Source organism: Bos grunniens, chromosome 16 (genome assembly GCF_055505025.1).
Source record: "Bos grunniens cultivar Pamir isolate PY7600 chromosome 16, Bosgru_T2T1.0, whole genome shotgun sequence".
NCBI classification, from domain to species: Eukaryota; Metazoa; Chordata; class Mammalia; order Artiodactyla; family Bovidae; genus Bos; species Bos grunniens.
In genome coordinates this window covers 76,087,225-76,108,933 of record NC_141180.1, presented here as the reverse complement: position 1 = coordinate 76,108,933, position 21,709 = coordinate 76,087,225, and the positions used below count along the sequence as shown (strand labels likewise).

The 21,709-nt window shown below is 35.5% G+C and overlaps 1 protein-coding gene across 15 annotated transcripts in view; it reads left to right on the top strand.

Annotated features, from left to right (window-relative positions):
- The window catches only part of KCNT2 (potassium sodium-activated channel subfamily T member 2), a 431,812-nt gene that overhangs the window by 198,829 nt on the left and 211,274 nt on the right, over positions 1 to 21,709 (top strand). For all 15 annotated transcript variants that reach the window (XR_015143756.1, XR_015143755.1, XR_015143754.1 and 12 more), the window contains exon 9: positions 21,166 to 21,346. Coding sequence is in view for 8 of the 15 variants with exons in the window: in XM_086345575.1 (XP_086201701.1) it covers positions 21,166 to 21,346 (181 nt within the window). In the remaining 7 variants the exon portion in view is untranslated. The remainder of the gene's footprint in view (positions 1 to 21,165; positions 21,347 to 21,709) is intronic.

Here is a 21,709-nt window from a genome sequence, read left to right as displayed (position 1 = left end):
TGCTAGCAAAATAGTGCTCAAAATTCTCCAAGCTAGCCTTCAATAGTAGATAAATTGAGAACGTCCAGATGTTCAAGCTGGATTTAGAAAAGGCAGAGGAACAAGAACACAAATTGACAACATATGTTGGATCATAGAAAAAACAAGAGAATTACAAAAAAAACTAAACAAAGCAAAAATAAAAAAAAATCTACTTTTGTTTCATTGACACTGTAAATCTTTGATTGTATGGATCACAATAAACTGTGGAAAATTCTTAAAGAGATGGAAACATCAGACCACCTTGCCTGCCTCCTGAGAAATCTGTATGCAGGTTTAGAAGAAACAGTTAGAACCATAAATGGAACAACGGACTGGTTCAAAATTGAGAAAGGAGTATGTCAAGGCTGGATATTATCACCCTGCTTATTTAACTTATATTCAGAGTACATCATGTGAAATGCCTGGCTGGATGAAACACAAGCTGAAATCAAGATTGTGGGGAGAAATATTAATTCCCTCACATATGCGGATGACACCACCCTTACAGCTGAAAGTGAAGAGGAACTAAAGAACTTCTTGATGAAAGTGAAAGAGAAGAGTGAAAAAGTTGGCTTAAAACTCAACATTCAAAAAATGAAGATCATGGTGTCTGGTCCCATCACTTCATGGCAGATAGATGCAGAAACAATGGAAGCAGTGAGAGAATTTATTTTTTAAGGCTCAAAAATCACTGCAGACGGTGACTGCAGCCATGAAATTAAAAGATTCTCGCTTCTTGAAAGAAAAGCAATTACAAACCTAGACAGAGTATTAAAAGCAGAGACACTACATTGCCAACAAAGGTCCATCTAGTCAAAGCTGTGGTTTTTCCAGTGGTCATGTAAGGATGTGAGAGCTGGACCAGAAGGAAAGCTGAGCACTGAAGAATTGATGCTTTTGAACTGTGGTGTTGGAGAAGACTCTTGAAAGTCCCTTGGACTGCAAGGAGATCCAACCGGTCCATCCTAAAGGAAATCAGTCCTGAATATTCATTGGAAGGCTCCAATACTTTGGCCATGTGGTATGAAGAACTGGCTGATTAGAAAAGACCCTGATGTGGGAATACAAACTAGTATAGCCACTATGGAGAACAGTATGGAGATCCCTTGAAAATTTGGAAATAGAACTGCCATTGAACCCGGAAATCCCAGTGCTGGACATACACACCAAGGAAACCAGAATTGAAAGAGACACATGTACCCCAGTGTTCATCGTAGCACTATTTACAATAGTTGGGACATGGAAGCAACCTAGATGTCCATTGGCAGATGAATGGATAACAAAGTAGTGGTACATATACACAATGGAATATTACTCAGCTATTAAAAAGAACACATTTAAGTCAGTTCTAATGAGGTGGATGAAGCTGGAGCCTATTATACAGACTGAAGAAAGTCAGAAAGAAAGACACCAAATATATTAACACATATATATATATGGAATTTAGAAAGATGGTAATGATGACCCTATATGCGAGACAGCAAAAGAGACACAGATAAAAAGAACAGACTTTTGGACTCTATGGAACAGGCAAGGGTGGGATGGTTTGAGAGAAAAGCCTTGAAACATGTATATTACCATATGTGAAATAGATCACCAGTCCAAGTTTGATGCATGGAATAGGGCCCTTAAAGCTGGTATACTGGGACAACCCAGAGGGATGGGAAGGGGAGGGAGGTGAAAGGGAGGTTCAGGATTGGGTACACATGTACACTCGTGACTGATTCATATCAATGTATGGCAAAAGCCACCACAATATTGTAAAGTAATTAGCCTCCAATTAAAATAAATAAATTCATTTTAAAAAAGAAAGAAAGAAAGGAAAGACCCTGATGTTGGGAAAGATTGAAGGCAGGAGGAGAAGGGGATGACAGAGGATGAGATGGTTGGATGGAGCAAGCTCCAGGAGTTAGTGCTAGACAGGAAAGCCTGGCGTGCTGCAGTCCATGGGGTCACAAAGAGCAGGACAGGACTGAGTGACTGAACTGAAAGGAGTAGATCCTATTATCTTAGGTTTTTTGAATGTTGAGTTTTAAGCCAGCTTTTTCACTCTTCTCTTTTGACTTTCATCAAGAGGCTCTTTAGTTCCTCTTTGCTTTCTGATGTAAGGATTGAGTCATCTGCATATCTGCGGTTGTTGATATTTCTCCAGGCAATCTTGATTTCAGCTTTTGCTTCATCCACCCTGGCATTTCACATGATTTACTCTGCATATAAATTAAATATACAGGGTGACAATATCCAGCCTTGACGTACTCCTTTCCCAATTTTGAACCAGTCCATTGTTCCATGCCTGGAAGCTTTTGAAACTAATATAATTATTTTCCATGATTATTTTTGATCCATGGGAGCATGTTAAGCTTTTGAGTATATGTGCATACACTTCCATCACGTTTATTATAATTCAAAATAATTCCTGAAACTTTTTTTTTTTACTTGAAACTTTTAAAAAGTTAAACATAAAAATAAAGTGTGTATGTTACAATATATTCAGGTAAAATAAGCATGGAATTTTCTTTCTTTTAGATACCTTTATAATTTATTATTTTTAAGCTGAAACACAAGGAAGCCTGGTGTACTTCAGTCTATGGGGTCACCAAGAGTCGGAAGGACTGAACGACTGAGCGTTATTCTGTTATTCTGTTATCCTCCCCCTCCCCCCAATGCACTTGGATCACAACAGGAAACAAAAGTAATTATGAGGCTTTCCTTGGTCTGGCCATGCCTGCCTCTTTGACCTCAACTTACACTGTATTTCCCTTGAACCATGGGGCTGCCACACCACTGCTTTTGATATTATGACGATTCCTGACTTGAGTTTTCTAAACAGTCTTTGTCTTGTGTAATCTCCACTTAGCTTTTGTCATCCTTAAGGTCTCAGCTCATATGTTAAATCCTTAATGGAACCTTTCTTAACAACTCAGTCAAAAGTCCTGACAACGCTGCTGTACCATCCACAACCAGTGGGTCTTCTGTTATTTTCAGTCATTTGCCTTTATCAGAAATTAGAGTTATTTCCTTTTACTTATATAAAATGGGTTATGGAGGTGAGTCAAGAAAGATCTCACTGTGATTTATGTCAGAGAGTGTTCTACCTATGTTTTCCTCTAAGAGTTTTATATTTTATACCATAATTCAAAAGGCCACATGCACCCCAATGTTCACTGCAGCACTGTTTACAATAACCAGGACATAGAAGCAGCCTAAATGTCCATCCACAGAGGAATGGATAAAGAAGATGTGGCATATATATATGAAAACAATAGAATATTACTAAGCCATAAAAGGAACAAAACTGAGTTGTTGCATGGATGAACAAAATTGAGTCAGTTGTATGGATGAACCTAGAGACTGTGAGACAGAGTGAAGTAAGTCAGAAAGAGAAAAACAATTATTAATATGCATTGATGCATATATGTAGAATCTAGAAACATGGGTTAGATGATCTTATTGGCAAAGCAGAAACAATGACACAGAGGAAGAGAACAAATGTATGGACATCAAGGGAGGTAAGGACGGGTAGGATGAATGAGAAGATTGGGATTGACTAATATACACTGTAGATACTGTGCTACCTAGTGAGAATCTACTGTACATCTTAGTGAACGCTCGGTGTTCTGTGGTGATTAAACAGGAAAGAAATCCAGAAAAGAGGGGATATCTGTTTATGTACAGCTGATTCAATTTGCTGTACTGCAAAAACTAACACAACAATGTAAAGTAACTATACTCCAATAAAAATTAATTTAAAAATAAATAAAAATAAAATAGGTTTTGGAATGATACTGTTTATACAGTGAGTCTGGGATAAACTACTTGATTGAAGATATAAAATATAAAACTGATTTTAAGTTCAATCATATCTAAAGATACAAACACTAAAGGACACTTTATAGATTATTCTCCTAGACTAACTTTGATTTGCACCTTGCCACACCTACTTAAAACACAAATCAAAATGTTCTAGATGTTTACATTGCAGGTGGTTAAAAGACAGATTGTTGTAAAATGACTCGTGTTACATGAATCTTTTTCTCTTTGCAGGACCTAAGTGGAAGATATTGTAGACAAATTTATCACTCAGGAAAGACAGCATTGCTTAGCCAAATTTCATCTTATTTGGGACATTCACTTAGTTAATTAGCAGCTAAGTAACTTATTAGTCCTTTAGTTAACTAGATTGTAAATTTGGTTGCCTTTTGGTATAGGGAAGATTTAGAACCCTAAATTTAAATTAGCAAAATACTTTGAGGCAACTAGTTTCCATTCTGATTATTCTCTTGAACAAAGCATGTATAATTTCACAGTTTTCTTAGAGCAGGCTTGTTTTATTTGATTTCTACAGAGTTGGGAGAGGAGAAGAGAAACTTAATTATATTACTAGTGTTCCCTCTTATAAGGGTAGATACCCTTGGTCAAGGGTTGAATTCTTTCCTCACTGAAATGCTACCTCTGGAGAAAACGGCATGGATGGGACAAGTTGTTATCAAACCAGTGTGCCAGGGTACACCTGTATGTTCCAGAACTTCCCCAGCAAGGACATTGAAGTTATACTATTCTGTGACATTCATAATTGCCAAGAATGAGGATAAAAGGAATTAGGATAATGTCTCAAATAAAATTCTGAGCTGAATCGGTTTCATCATGAGTACTAATGAAAAGAAATGGCATATTTATTGTATATGTTCTACCCTGAAAGTGTTATCATTTTGCTTAGTGAACTTCTTTTCGTATGCCAAAAAATACAAAATCAAAGATTTTCTTGAATGGTAGTACCTTAATTGCTAGTGGTAAAGAACCCACCTGCCAATGCAGGAGACTCAAGAGTTGCAGGCTCAATCCCTAGGTTGAGAAGATCCCCTGGAGGAGGGCATGGCAACCAATTCCAGTATTCTTGCTTGGAGGGGGCAGAGGAGCCTGGCGGACTACGGTCCATAGGGTCACAAAGAGTCAGACACACTGAAACGACCTAGCATGCACATACTTTAATTGCAATATTAATTCCTAGTTTAATCTTTGAGCATAAATAATCTGATATGGGAAAGGTCACACAACTTTTTTTAAAAAAATTGAAGCCATAGGAGCAAACTGTGCTAATGCAAATTATGTTTCCAGTAAATTTCTTGGGTTTAAAATGTGTCATTGACCTCCTGAAACTGTTCTTTGAACAATTTGATCGATAAGAAAAACAGTTGTCATTTCCAGTGAAAGAGAAAAATAATTATTTACCTAGGACACCATTCTACATAGATAACTGATACATCTGTTGTTAGCTTACAATCAATAAATAACCATCAATTAGTTGAATGCTTAGATGAACCCATCAGATACTTTTCAAGAGTATTCTGACTCACATATGGTAATATTTGTGTATTATAGAGTTTTTTTAATATTATACTCTATGAAACAGATATAACAGATTGCCATCTCTTAGGGGAAATTTTTCAATTGCTTTTAAGCAGAGATTAAATATTATGAATGCAAAAGTGTTACCACTATGACAAAGCTTTTCTGTTAATGAACATGATAACAATATTACATTTAAAATACTGGATTCAAGTACATCATTACATAAAAATAAGAGCCACTTTTGCTATGAGAGAAATTCCCAGTCTTCACTGTGAAGTAACGTTTAAGGTCTATGTTTTCTTTTAGTTTTAGTGACTATAAAGTTTGGATCACTTCAGATGGTATAAGGCTTAATTTGTGCCTTACTTGATATCCAGAGACTGTTGACTAATGACTGAATATTTCGGTTTAATCATGTTATGTGACAAAAACTATTAGCAAGATATTCCTGGGGAAACACATTAAATGAGTATAAATCGGCCTAAATTAACAGATATGTATTTGACCCTATTACCTATGTGCAGAAACGTATAACCTAATGTTTACTTACTAACTTCTTGACAGTAAAATTGAAATGCATTGTAAATCAATTATTTTCTGAAAAGAATCTGGAGATATATATATATATATATATATGCTTTATGAATCTATATTTCAATATATAGTAAGAATTAAAAGGTGTGTAAGCTAATATTTGATTGTCATAAGCTTCATTTTGGGGAATGGAATAAGATATATATATATATACATATATATATACATTTTTTTTTTTTTTTTTAATCAAGCAAGAAAAGTAAGTTGCAGGCAAGAGCTCACAACCTAGAAAATGCTTTAGGACTGAATTTAGTAGCTTTGGTACACCCATTATTTCCTCTGCTCAGAGTTGGAACTCTGGTGATTTGCATGGACAATGTCTTAAGGGTGATTTGTCAGCCTGGAGGCTGAGAGTCTAGTGTAAATGTAGTTGCTTCTTGGAAGGAAAAACCATAACCACTCAGGGTATCAGCAGACTTTTATTAATAACCTCAACACTACTCGATTTGATCACATCATTCATTCTCTTGCTTAAATTTCTCCTTTTGTGTCTTCAGAATATAAATTCTTTGGTGTTGTATATAAAGCAATTTATAATTTGTCCTGCCTTACCTCACCGACTTTAGCTTCCCTTATTTGCCTTCCTCTAAAGGCTATCATGTAGCCAGACTGCACTATAGTGAAGGTCTTCACGGTCGAGGTTTTCATGCAAGATTCTTTTTTATCTTTTTTGTAACCAGTAGAAGTTATTTTGAACTGTTCATGACTGGATTGTAAAGCTTTTCCTATCAAGAATACTGGTTTTTTTTGTTGTTTTTTTTTTTTTTAAGAAAACATGGTTAGGAAGAAAAAGTGTAAATTAAGAGGAAAGAAAAATGGACATCATACTTTTTGTTTTAATTTTTTTTAATTTAAGACTTAAAAACAGGGCAAAACGGAATATGATCTTTAGAACTATTGACTTTATTCTATTACTGGAAAAGGAGAAACTGTCAATTTAGGACGGATCTCTGAAATCACAGTAAGACTCTGAAAGCTGGGGTAAGTCACTGGCTTTCATATTTTCAGTATTCTAACATTAAACATCATTTAATATATCCCCATTTTAAAGTCACAAAAATGTACATGAAGAACAATTTACACACCCATGAGAGTTATGAACATGCATTGGGCATATGAAACACACACACGCACATACCCCATAGGTACATACACAGATATATACACTCTTATTATGTCTTTGTCCTTTACTATAGCATTTCATTAAATGATGTATTGTCTCAGTAGCCAGTCCTTGGTCCTTTCATTTTATTTTTATTTTTCATCTAGGACTATATCATATTTTAGTTATATTTTCTGCAATCCCATAAATATCTCATATAAACCACAGCATAGCATGTGTCCAAACACAGTAAAAATCTAAGGATGGCTATTAAGTCTGTGAAAAATTCTCATCAGGGACCCATTATCAGGTATCACCAGTTTCAATCATCAATATCTGATGATTTTCAAATTATTTTTACAAATTAACATAAAAGGAATTAAAATTTTTTCTAGCCGTGTAGTTGGCAAGAAGGTATTATTTGGTTATTTCTGCCCCTGCATAACTGGACTGCAAGAATTTGTTGAACATAGCAGCTTAGCCCTTTAGGGAAGTGGTGCCTTAAGTCTGGAGACCCTTTCAAACTTGTTTCTCCTTTGAGCATTTGTCATCTGATCCCACAAGACCATTAGCAGAAATTGCCCTTTGTACATTTTCAGCTTTTTCTTGTTATGAGTCTTTCTTTCAGTATATTTGTTACTATGCACAGAAAGACAAGAGAACAGATCTCTTGGATCTTGCAGAACAGGGATTAGTGAGTGTTTTGTGTGGCAAAATTTAGTCTGGGACTTGCTCTTGCTATATCATGATTGGCAGCAGGGTTGTTACAGAGGCAGTCTGACACTCCACCTTCTTCTCTTTTCATTGGAGGTTACAAATGTGCACCAGGAAGAACTTAGTAACTGTGAACAGACACATTGTCTTAGTCCAGTTTCTATGGTTTTTATTACATAGTTATATGTTTTGTAGTTAGCTGTTTCTATGGCATTTTCTCTTCAATTCCTCAAACTAAATATGCCTAAAAGCAAATTTATGCTGTTTCTTCCCCCAAATTGGCCATAACTCTGAAATAGCAGCCACTGTCCATTTTTTAGATCATTCAATGGAATCATTCTTAACACCTCCTTTTCTCATGTCACACAATACCTGATTTTTTAAAATCCCATACATTTTACTTCCTAAATATCCTACAGTTGTTCCTACTTCTCTTCCTCTCAGTCATCACCTCATTCATCTAAAGTGTTACGACCTCCTTATGGGAACAGCCTTACTAATGGGTTACCTGTTTCCACTCCAAACCGTTCATCTCATGACTACCACAGCAATCGTTGGGAAATACAAATACGATTGTGTCACCACTTGCTTAATGCTTGTTAAAGATTTCCCATGTGCTGTGAGCTGAATACAGAACTTGTTATGATGTTCTCAATTTCCTGCACCAGTGGGATTTCCCCCAGCTTTTTTTTATTTATCTCACATCCTTGATCTTTGCTCAGAAGTCATGCTTTTTCACCCCACAGCTTTGTCTATCAGACTAGACCCCCTTCCTAAAATTCTCTGCCTTCTCTGCAGGCCAAAGTCAGACTCACCTTTTAGTGTTTATGTAAACATCACTTTTTCATTGAACCTGACTCACCTGATTAGGTTGAATTCTATTGTTATAGGAAATCTTAGCACTAGAGGGTCTCCTATGTTATTTATATATTTTTGTATTAGTCATCACTTTCTATCTCTTCCACTGCACTGAAACTCCCATCAAGGAAGTATTCTTGCAGGTTTTTCTATACCATTTTCTCCCCCAGTACCTGGTACTGTGCCTAAATCTTTGAGTTGTTGTCATTCAGTTGCCAAATTGTGTCTGACTTTTCTCAACCCCATGGAGCACGCCAGGCTCCCTGTCCCTCACTATCTCCTGGAGTTTGCACTCACTAAATAGGAGAACTAATAAATAAATGTAAACACTTCTCACATGAATATGATCTACAATACAGTGGAAATAAACTTACAAGCACTTTATTGAAGCTTCAGGAGAGAAAAACCCTGAGAGCTTTCCAGAAAGCAAAGAGTAATAAATAAAAAATGCTTTCACTAGATTAATAAAATATAAGATGATTAAGCACTATGTTGTCTTTATTTGCTCTCTTATTCATGCTATTTTGTTTCAAAAATATGAACATAGTTTTAATAGCTTCCTGCTGGGGATACAGTTCCCCATTTTTTCCAGTAAGAGTTTAATCTCTGAATTTTGAAGTCTCCTAAAATGAGATTTTCAAGAAAAGATCATTCTGATTTTACAAGATTCTTCTCTATAGGTAATTTATTACCTATAACCATCAGCCATAATGATGTCATTTCTTTGTTTTCACCTAGTTCAATCTGTCTAATCATCTTTCTTATCCCACTGCCTCGTTTCTTTGTTTCCTTTGTTCACTATTTATAGTAGAAAATACATTTTACATTGACACACAGTATCCATTTTTAATAAATAATTATGGATGAATACAAATATATGCTCAGCATATAACCTGAGAAACATAGAACAAAATATTACATGATTTTAAAAAACCCTGCATGAATATATGTGCATGTGTGTGTGCTCAGCTGCTTCAATCATGTCCTACTCTTTGCTACCCTGTGGATAATAGCCTGCCAAACTCCTCTGTCCATGGAATTTTCCAGGCAAGATTCCTGGAGTGGGTTACATAGCTTTCTCCAGAGGACATATGTATATAATACATACACACACATATATGTGCTGATAATGGCCCATAGGCTTATGAGTCTATCAGTAACTTACAAAGACTGTTGAGCTGATGTTTTTATTCTGTTTTGGTCATTAATGATGAAAGAAGAGAAAATGTAATAAATGGAAACTTAATGTAAATTCATTAAAAGAAATATATTCTATAAGACAGATAGTAGACAATGTGGAATCTTTTTTTAATATAAATTTATTTATTTTAATTGGAGGCTAATTACTCTGAAGTATTTAATGTAAGGAAGAACATTTGTCATTACGTTATGGTTGGTGTAGCGTACAGCATTACATGGTTTCTAACTTGTAGGCTGGTAATCTTTCTTTCATTAGGTGAGTGAAAGAGGAAAAAGTATACTTTAAAGTATGTAAATTAAGATGTTAGCTTTTCTAAAAGGAGGAATATATGGTGAAAGTGAGACTTAAGAAATAAAATTTACATTAATTTTTTTCCTAGGGGTAATTAAAAATTAAATGTTTGGCATTATGGCTTTGTATATTTAGTGTAAAATGAAGCTAATCCTTTTTAAATTGATGTGAATATGATTTTTGCGTAGATGTTTAAACAGTTTCTTTATAATTATCCTGAGTAAAATTTAACAGTATTTCAGTTAACAAAAAAGTATAATTTATAATTTTTAATGAGATAAAATGTGGAGTCTTCCTTTTCATATGACATGCTCAATTTGGTGATCCACGTTTAAAGAATTGCAGTGCTTATGAAAAACTTTGTCCTATTCCTTTAACTTCTTTGTGAGCAGGAAGAGATGGCTTTTCTTTGTATATCCAGTGCTCGGTTTGGTTGCTGTGGACCTGTATTTATAAATTGTAGGAAGTCAGTAAAGACCAAAGCATTGTATGTGAAGCATATTGATTTTTGTGAATCTGTGGAAGGAATGGTGGGTCATTCTAAAGTACATATTTATGGATTTTAAGATGGGCTTCCCTAGTAGCTCAGATGGTAAAGAATCTGCCTGTGATATGGCAGACCTGGGTTCCATCCCTGGGTTTGGAAGAGCCGCTGGAGAAAGGAAAGGCTACCCACTCCCTGTATAGTCCAGGGAGTCTCAAGTAGTCGTACATGACGGAGCAAATTTCACTTTCATGGATTTTTAAGTAATATTGAATTAAGATAAAGGGTAGATATGGAACACCTTTAAAATGTTGCACTTTAAAATTACATCTCTTGATCTCAATTAAAAAAGACAGGGGGAAAGAAAAGAAAAATAAAAACCTCCAGGAACTGATAGTTTCATTGTTACATTTCTTCAAGGAACAGTAAGTACAGTTCAGTTCAGTTCAGTCACTGTCGTGTCCGACTCTTTGCGACCCCATGAATTGCAGCATGCCAGGCCTCCCTGTCCATCACCAACTCCTGGAGTTCACTCAGACTCACGTCCATCGAGTCAGTGATGCCATCCAGCCATCTCATCCTCTGTTGTCCCCTTCTCCTCTTGCCTCCAATCCCTCCCAGCATCAGAGTCTTTTCCAATGAGTCAACTCTTCGCATGAGGTGCCCAAAGTACTGGAGTTTCAGCTTTAGCATCATTCCTTCCAAAGAAATCCCAGGGTTGATCTCCTTCAGAATGGACTGGTTAGATCTCCTTGCAGTCCAAGGGACTCTCAAGAGTCTTCTCCAACACCACAGTTCAAAAGCATCAATTCTTCGGCGCTCAGCCTTCTTCACAGTCCAACTCTCACATCCATACATGACCACAGGAAGTCCAGGGAAATATAATTCAGGAGATGGACAAAGGTACAAAGTTATCCACTTCATTTAATGATTAAGCTAAACATTTATTCTAAAATACTCAGAGCACAAACTATGAGTTGATGTTCTCACATTTTAGTTTATAAAACCCCAATACTTTGAGATGCTCTATCAAAAGCAAGAAATTTAGCAGATGTATTTGGTTTAATCTATTCGCAGAGATTTGCAATCAACATTAACTCATTAAAGGAACCTGAAAAATCCTTTACTAAATAAAATATCCTTAATTCAGAGTTACCAAATATATTTGACTGCAGACCCCTGTGTCTGGTTCACATCTACTGCCAACTTGGCTTTTCAAGGAACATGTATTGAGATACAAAAGTCTAGCCTAAGAGAACTTTAAAAAGATAGATATAAAAATGCTATAGTAATGAACTGCCAAACTCCAATCACAGTGCATTTACATTAAGGACAACAGCAAAACAAAATACCAAACAAGCAAAAGGACAAATACTAAATATTACTAGCTCAAGGATAGAAAAGAGTAGAATGATACTAATTTCTCATGCATGTCTTTATTATTTGCCTTGTAATAATTGCATATTACTCTTTTTTGGAACTGAAAATATTAGAAGTGCACAAAAATTACCATCAGGTAAGGTTTATCCAAGGAGTGTAAGTATGACTTATTATAGGCATATGTCAATAACATAAGTTATTATAATGAATTTGACATAATATCTTATAGGAGTGATATATTTAATATATCCAAAAATAAAATAGTTTACATTCCTCTCGTCCTGCAGAATTTTCCCTACTATGTCTTTTCTTATGCCTTCATTATCTGTTGCCTTTATTCCTTGATATCTATAAATCATATTGAAAATAAACAAATATTGGTTGAAAAGCAAACAGAACATTGTATTGCTCATGAGCTACATGTCATGCAGTCAGCCTTTATCCTTATTGATTATGGAAGTATTGAATGATATGAAATCTCCAGGGCATTTCTCTGTTTCTCGTGCATGTTGTTATTTTTGTTGTTTAGTTGCTAAGTGCTGTCAGACTCTTCTGCAACCCCATAGAGTGTATGTAGCCTGATAGCGTCTCTGTCCATGGGACTTCTCAGGCAAGAATACTGGAGTGGGTTGCCATTTCCTTCTCCAGGGGATCTTCTTGACCCAGGGGTTGAACGCCCTCATCTCCTCCATTGCTGGCAGATTCTTTACCATTGAACCACTCGGGAAGGTAGTAATCAAGTTCTGTGTTGGTATTTAAGACATATTTGATTAGTTGGCATTTTGTCCTCTACTCTGCATAGTTTAGATGCATGTCCACTTGGTTTAAAAAACAAAATAAAACTTGTCAAAGTCCATACTATAAAACTCCTCAAAAGATTTTTTTCTGTGACAGTGATCTTGAAAATAGTGCCACAAATCAATATTCATGTAAAACTAAATTGCATTAAGGCAGAAATAACTATGTGAAGGATTTTTGAAATTCCAGTTTAAGCTCAGTATTGTGAGTATTGACCAAAATTATGAAAAGCACATAAATATGTGTATGGCAAGAATTATTTGCTTCTCAAAATGAATTGAGTTTCTAAAACTGGGTATAGTTAATCTTCATGAGATAGAAAATTCATGTTATGTAAAATTAAATGTCTATTTAAATGATAGCAGTGAACGTGAGTTAATAAGTAAAATATAAAAAGAGAAAATTGTTTTTCAAAATATTATGATTTTAATATTTAAATCTTAAAATATTGCCATATACTGATGTACTTAGTAGTTACCTAAATCAGTGAATTTTATAAATAGATACACATATAATATACATTATACAGTCTTTATATAATTACAATAGGATTTCTTTTATTTAAGCAATCTCAATGATAAGTAGTGCTTTTTTAAAACAAGTCGCTAGCCTGATATTGACAGTTTGACCTAGAAATAAAGTGTAATCTTTTTTTTTTCCCCTTCCTGCATTGCCAAGAATTAGTTGTCAGTTTCTGTAAATGACGATGGTGAGCCCTCCAAAGGTCAACTGATATCAGCCTGGCTATCTTTCTAAATAAAGATTATAGGTTTACCTTGCAAATTGCCTAACTCTTCTTTTGGAGCCCTCTTTGTTTCCCCATGTTTTTACTTCCCTTCCCAGGTCAGATTTATGGGGTGGAGAAAAGACTGGACATGGTTACAGGGACTCATTAATCCATGAGTGGCTTTCTGCCGCTGACAAATCTGTTAGCACATCCACAGCAAAGAGAACAGGCAGGCTGTTTTCTCTTTCTCCACGGTCCTTGACTCTCCTGTTAATAGTACATTTACATTTCTCACAAGTGGAGAAGGCTTTTTAACACCTTTGTAGATTTACTGGATTCTTATATTTGAGTCTTTTTTGTGCTTCTTTTTCTTTTATCCTGGGATTGTCATATAAATAACAGAATTACTTATGAATTTATTCAAGGTTATTTGTCAGGCATTTCACAGAACATTAGCTCACTTAATTCTCAGAATAACCAAAGGAAGAAGTTGCTATTATTACATTTGCTTTTCAGTTGAGGAATATGAAGTTTAAAAAGTTTAAGTAGTTTTCCTAAGTTACTATTGATCAGTTTAGTTCAGTTCAGTTCAGTTGCTCAGTCGGGTCTGACTCTCCACAACCCCATGAATCACAGCACGTCAGGCCTCCCTGTCCATCACCAACTCCCAGAGTCCACCCAAACCCATGTCCATTGAGTCAGTGATGCCATCCAACCATCTCATCCTCTGTCATCCCCTTCTCCTCCTGCCCTCAATCTTTCCCAGCATCGGGGTCTTTTGAAATGAGTCAGCTCTTCGCATCAGGTGGACAAAGTATTGGAGTTTCAGCTTCAGCATCAGTCCTTCCATTGAATATTCAGGACTGATTTCCTTTAGGATGGACTGGTTGCATCTCCTTGCAGTCCAAGGGACTCTCAACAGTCTTCTCCAACAACACAGTTCAAAAGCATCAATTCTTCAGTGCTCAGCTTTCTCTGTTGTCCAACTCTCACATCCATACATGACCAGTGGAAAAACCATAGCCTTGACTAGACGGACTTTTGTTGGCAAAGTAATATCTCTGCTTTTCAATGTGCTGTCTAGGTTGGTTATAGCATTCCTTCCAAAGACTAAGTGTCTTTTAATTTCATGGCTGCAGTCACCATTGCAGTGATTTTGGAGCCCCCCAAAATAAAGTCAGCCACTCTTTCCACTGTTTCCCCAATGTATTTGAAGTGATGGGACTGGATGCCATGATCTTAGTTTTCTGAATGTTGAGCTTTAAGCCAACATTTTCACTCTCCTCTTTCACTTTCAACAAGAGGCTCTTTAGTTCCTCTTCACTTTCTGACATAAAGGGTGGTGTCATCTGCATATCTGAGGTTATTGATATTTCTTCCAGCAATCTTGATCCCAGCTTGTTCTTCATCCAGCTCAATGTTTCTCATGATGTACTCTGCATATAAGTTAAATAAGGAGGGTGACAATATACAGTCTTGACGTACTCCTTTTCCTATTTGGAACCAGTCTGTTGTTCCATGTCTAGTTCTAACTGTTGCTTCCTGACCTACATACAGGTTTCTCAAGAGGCAGGTCAGGTGGTCTGTTATTCCCATCACTTGAAGAATTTTCCAATTTATTGTTATCCACACAGTCAAAGGCTTTGGCATAGTCAATAAAGCAGAAATAGATGTTTTTCTGAAACTCTCTTGCTTTTTCAATGATCCATTAGATGTTGATAATTTGATCTTTAGTTCCTCTGCCTTTTCTAAAGCCAGCTTAAACATCTGGAAATTCATGGTTCACGTGTTGCTAAAGCCTGGCTTGGAGAATTTAAGCATTACTTTACTAGCATGTGAGATGAGTGCAATTGTGTGGTAGTTCTTTGGCATTGCCTTTCTTTGGGATTGGAATGAAAACTGACCTTTTCCAGTCCCGTGGCCACTGCTGAGTTTTCCAAATTTGCTGGCATATCAAGTGCAGCACTTTCACAGCATTATCTTTTAGGATTTGAAATAGCTCGACTGGAATTTCATCACCTCCACTAGCTTTGTTCATAGTGATGCTTCCTAAGGCCCACTTGACTTCACATTCCAGGATGTCTGGCTCTAGATGAGTGATCACACCATCGTGGTTAGCTGGATCATGAAGATCTTTTTTGTAGAGTTCTTCTGTGTATTCTTATCATCTCTTCTTAATATCTTCTGCTTCTGTTGGGTCCATACCATTTCTGTCCTTTATTGAGCCCATCTTTGCATAAAGTGTTCTCTTGGTATCTCTGATTTTCTTGAAGAGATCTCTAGTCTTTCCCATTCTATTGTTTTCCTCTATTTCTTTGCATTAATCACTGAGGAAGGCTTTCTTATCGCTCCTTGCTATTCTTTGGAACTCTGCATTCAGATAGGTAAATCTTTCCTTTTCTTCTTTGTTTTTGGCTTCTCTTCTTTTCACAGCTATTTGTGAGGCCTCCTCAGACAGCCATTTTGCTTCTTTGCATTTCCTTTTCTTGGGGATGGTCTTGATTTCTGTCTCCTGTACAATGTCACGAACCTCCGTCATAGTTCATCAGGCACTCTATCAGATCAAGTATTGATCAAGTTGTGTATTTATCAAGTTATGAATAAATGTTTGATTATTACTTTATGATAGCATTGCCAGTGGTAATAGGGTTATAAAGTTGAAGTCAAACCATTTATTTTAGATTTTAGAAACATTTTTTGTGTAGACTAAGGTGTCATGGATCTGCATGTCTAACATACAGCACATACCTGGCACTAGTAAACCATTGATAAATAAATCTTTATGAATGAATTAGGTCACCCTTTTTCTATTATGAAATATTTTATTAAGATGTTATAGAACTTACTGGTTTTATAGAAATTATATTTAAATTAAAATTGATAGGTATTTTTTAGTAGAGAAATTATAAGAAAATTATATTCGTTTGCAGCTTTCCATTTCAGTCACTCAGTACAAATGAATTTGAGTAACTTGTATGCATATTAACTAAACAAAAAGGCAAATAGAACATGATGTGATATTGGTTTATTTTTAAATCTTAAATTGGAGCAATTTATTTAATTTCAAATGTTTCGGCAGGGCTTTTCAGGTTGTGCTAGTGGTAAAAGACACGACTGCCCATACAGGACACCTGGGTTCCATCCCTGGGTCGGGACAATTCCCCTGGGAGAGAGCATGGCAACCCACTTCCATATTCTTGGAGAATCCCATGGACAGAGGAGATTTGCATACTACAAGCCATAGGGTCACAAAGAGTTCCATGTGACTGAAGAGACAGCATGCACACATGGGATAATAAACTAAAATTCGGTTGGAGTTAGATATTCACTAAAATCAAGCATTTAAGTGAGCTTTTTGTCTTAAATTTATGGCCCAGTCACAAAACATTAAATTTGATCACTAGAAAATTTGAAGGTAAAAGAATGTTTACTATTATCCACCAGCTATGATTATCCTATTTCTATTTTCAATTCAGGATATAATTTAAGTAGTTTAACTCAAGCTTTGACTAATGGAAAAGATATATCTCTTTTTTAAGAAGACAAAATAGGATATTTCAATTATGAATGTGCTGTATTTGAGCACATTCTTGGATTTACTTTATCACAAAATCTGTGCCCAACATTAAAATCACTTCTGGGTACAGATGAAAACTAATAATTAACTGAAATTCATCAGTTATTATCAGGGAGAAAAGGCAGTTTTCATTTAATAATGTCTCGAAAGACATCTGTGAATGAAATACGATAACTCTCTATATGAAAATGGATTATAATCACCAAATAGCTTCAAATCCTTATGAAGCACATTGTTGGAGAAGGCAATGGCAACCCACTCCAGTACTGTTTCCTGGAAAATCCATGGACAGAGGAGCCCGGTAGGCTACAGTCCATGGGGTCGGTAAGAGTCAGACACAACTGATTGACTTCACTTTCACCTTTCACTTTCATGCATTGGAGAAGGAAATGGCAACCTACTCCAGTGTTCTTGCCTGGAGAATCCCAGGGATGTGGGAGCTTGGTGGGCTGCCGTCTATGGGGTCACATAGAGTCGGACACGACTGAAGCGACTTAGCAGCAGCAGCAGCACATTGTAGCATTCACAGTGCTAGAAAAAAGAGCTAACATATCAGTGAAATATCAGTGTTTATGCATAATGCAATAAAAGGGTATTTCAAAGCTAAAAAACTGTCTTAACTTTAAGAATTATATAATAAAGTAACAGTAAACTATGTATCTACCTGTCCTGAAGGTTCCCCTTTACATTCCCTCAACAGAAGTAGTTGAATTATTGTTTAGATAGGTAATCTATGTGAATCTAAAAATATTTTTATTTGTAGAGTAATATAAGAGAAGTAATAGAAGAGTATTATAAGTTTTCCTATTTCTTTAAAACATTCCTAGTTCTATTGCCTATAACCAAAATAGTATGTAATAAGTTGTCAGATATGCTTAACATTCTCCACATGTTGCATACTGGTGCCCTACAGCTAGTATCAGACAGTGATGCTGTGCCCATATAATGTGATTGGACTGTCTCTGCTTCCCCTGCCCTGCCTTTTTGTTAAACTTCCCCATGTATTAGTATTTACTTTTGTAAAATAAAAACATGCAACCAGTAATTTCAAAATACTTTTTAAATCTAATTTTGATAATTCTAGAAGAGATTTGAAAGATATTTGCTTAAATAGTATGAAGATCCTAACTCTGAAATTGATGTTAGCGCAAATTCTGCAAAATCCCCTTCTAAACTGTTTCTACCCTTCAAGTAATGTGATTCTTTGCATAAATAACAATTTTCAAAACTTAATGTGAAAATGAATTCCAACAATGAAGTTACGATTACAGTGTTTTGTAGGCAAATCTCTCTCTAATATTTGAGAGTAATTTGTTTCTTTTATAAAAGATAAGCTGGATACTTTTATTATTATAATGGTTATATGAGTAACCTGATTGACTTGACTTAGTATTAATGCGTGCAAAGTTCACTAACAGTGACATGAATGGGATTTCAAGAAAAGCTTTTGATTAGAAATAATGAAGTATAGCCAATTTAATTTAGTAATTTTTAATTATGCAATTTGCTTGCATATTACCCAAACAGAATGGGTTTCAATAAGTCAGTGCACTTCAAATTTCCCAAATTTTGTATTTATCATGTTAAACAGTATTAACTGAACAAATGCTGGAGTTGCAAAAGTAAATTACGGAGGAGAATAAAACCCAATTTACTTGTTTATAAGAACTTGAATATTTCAAAAGGTGGTGGGAAAGTCATTTGATTCTTTTGAGAAAGAAGTATTTAGCCTTGCTCCTAAGTTATATTAGCTTCCACCATTAAGGCAATGGTCAGATAAATACATTTGTGTGCTTTTTCTTTTCTTTAGTGAACTGTACTTATTTTATATCTTAACAGGCTAAAGAGCTTGGTCATTTAAATGTAGGCAACAGAAAAAATATATATGTTACCTTCAGACTCTCATTCAGTAATTATTAGTGGACATCATTATGCTCTTGGAACTAATATAGGGGTTCAGGCAACATGAGTGAAGAAAGCACATGACTCTGTCCTAATATGACTCTTACAGAGGTTTATGGACAATCAGCATCAAACCCAACAAATGACTAAAACTTTTTTAAATTAAGCACAGTAAGAAAGACAAGGAGTATATATGATGTTTAGGTTAGAAGTAAAGACTTGAAGGAAGTGAGGAAATATCCATAAAATACCTGGGCAATATGTTCCAGCCAGAGAGAGTCGTCCATGACAAGACCTTGAATCTGGGTGATGCCTGTCATGTTGGTCAGAAAGTGAGAATGCCAGTGTAGCTGGGGCAGAGCAAACCACAGGGAGGAAACTAGTGAATCTACTGGAAAACTAGAAAAAACTAGAAACCTAGTCTGAAAGGCATAGGGAGGGGTCAGATGGAAGACTAGGCTAGAGACAAATATCATTAGATCACAAAGATCATTAGAGTTTAGTCTTATATGGACTAGGGTTCCCTGTTCCAGGAGTTTAAGTAGAGAAATAACATGGCCTGACCCATGTTGTCATAGGCCAACTCTGGCTCATGTGCTGAGTATAAACTGTTGGGAAAATAAAGAATAAAAAAGTAGAGATATCTTAAACGGCTGGACAAGGAATTTCTGTAGTTTAAACATTGAATAGCATATCTTCTTGGTCATCATAATCAAGCCATCTGTGTTTGTTCTGCATAGAAATTGGAAGGAAAATCTAGAAGTACACAGTGATTTCCTTTGACAGCTTTAGAGAGGTATAATTTACATGCCATAAAATTCATTCATGTTAAGTGTAGAATACAACCACGTTAATATATTTACAAATTTCTACAGTCATCACAAGTCTAGTTTTAGAACATTTTCATCATCTTATTCCCACCATTACTTCCAAGCAACCATTAATATGCTTTCTGTGTCTTTTCTGAACATTTCATGAAAACAGAATTATACAGTATATAGTCTTTTACATGTGACTTCTTTCACTCAGTGTCTTTCCATGGCTTATCATATTTTAACATGCATCAGTACTAGATTCCTTCTTATTTTATTGGTGATTTTTTAATGTTGCAAATCTCACTCCTCTCCAAGATTGCAAATATATGCATGTTTCATAGCCTCCTTTTTTTTTTTTTTTTTTTTTTTTTTAAGCTAGTAGCAGTGCTATTTCTAATGCTATTTTAGCAATTCTACTTTGGGAAAACCTTGTAACATTTCTAGCTTCTCCCTTACTTTCATACCACCAATAGTTTTGTACAGATAATTGATGTACCGAAAGACTCCTTTTGAGAGTCACCTTGCCATGTTAACTCCTCAAGCCTTTCTTGTCTACAGTGGTCCCTCTGTATTCCAAGTTCCCACATTTGTGGATTCAACTAGTCACAGATTGAAAATATTAGGGAAGAAATTTCTGGGACATTCCAAAAGTCAGAAGTTGAATTTGCTGCATACTTGCGACTATTTGCATAGCATTTGCAACTTATTTACAACAAATTTTATAGCATTTGTATGGTATTGGGTATTATAAGTAATCTAGAGATGATTTAAAGTATATATGAAGATGTGCATAGGTTATATGCAAATACTATGTCATCTGAGTGACTAGAATGACTATGTCATTATATCTCCTGTGTCTCCCTGGGGGACCTGGAACCAACCCCTGGGGATATGGAGGGATGACTGTGAAGCACATACACATGAAATATATACATATATATCTTTACCACACATATATAACTGAAAAATGTCTCTCTGTTAAAAAAGAAGACTATTGACTATTGCTATTTTGATGGGTAGTAGATCTAGTGGATTCTAGTGTCTGTGTTGCCTTGACATGCATTCAAAATGTTTATGTAAGTCATCCATGAAATTCCATCTATTCACTTTATATACTATTCAAATATGCTTTGTGATTTGGGGCTATAAATTTTGGCTACAAATAAAATAAGACTATTTCTCTTTGATGTAAGAAAAAACTTAAAAATATTTTCTCGAAGGAAAGTACTGAACCGTATACAATCCCAGCTACCAAGTGGCTTTATGAAGTGTGCTTTGGCTTTCAGAAGAATGATGAGAAGTAATGTGGCTGATTTGAAAGTTTTAACTGTAATCCACCTTTGTTTTTTTAGCATCTGTGGAATCCAACATCTGGAACGGATAGGAAAGAAGCTGAATCTTTTCGACTCCCTTTATTTCTGCATCGTGACATTTTCTACTGTGGGCTTTGGGGATGTCACTCCAGAAACGTGGTCGTCCAAGCTTTTTGTGGTTGCCATGATCTGTGTTGCTCTTGTGGTTCTCCCTATCCAGGTAAGCACCACTGTGTTAAATTTTATAGAAACGTGCTAAGTCTTATGAAATCAAATCTTCCACATTTAATAAAAAATACAGGGTGACTTATTAACTATATTAACGCATGCTCTTATACCATCTAGTCAATTATTAAAATTGTCTCCAAAATGCCTTTTTAAATTATATTAGAAACATGAGTTTTTTTCCCTTCTAGTCTCCATTGGTAGCTCACATTTCATTTCAGTTTTTTCAAGATGCTTTCTTTTACATATATTTACATTAATTATTGGATTGTAGGATAGTATAGTTTTTAATTATAGCATGTTTGTACAAGACAATAAACTTATGAAACATTGATTTCTTTTGATTCTCAAAACTACA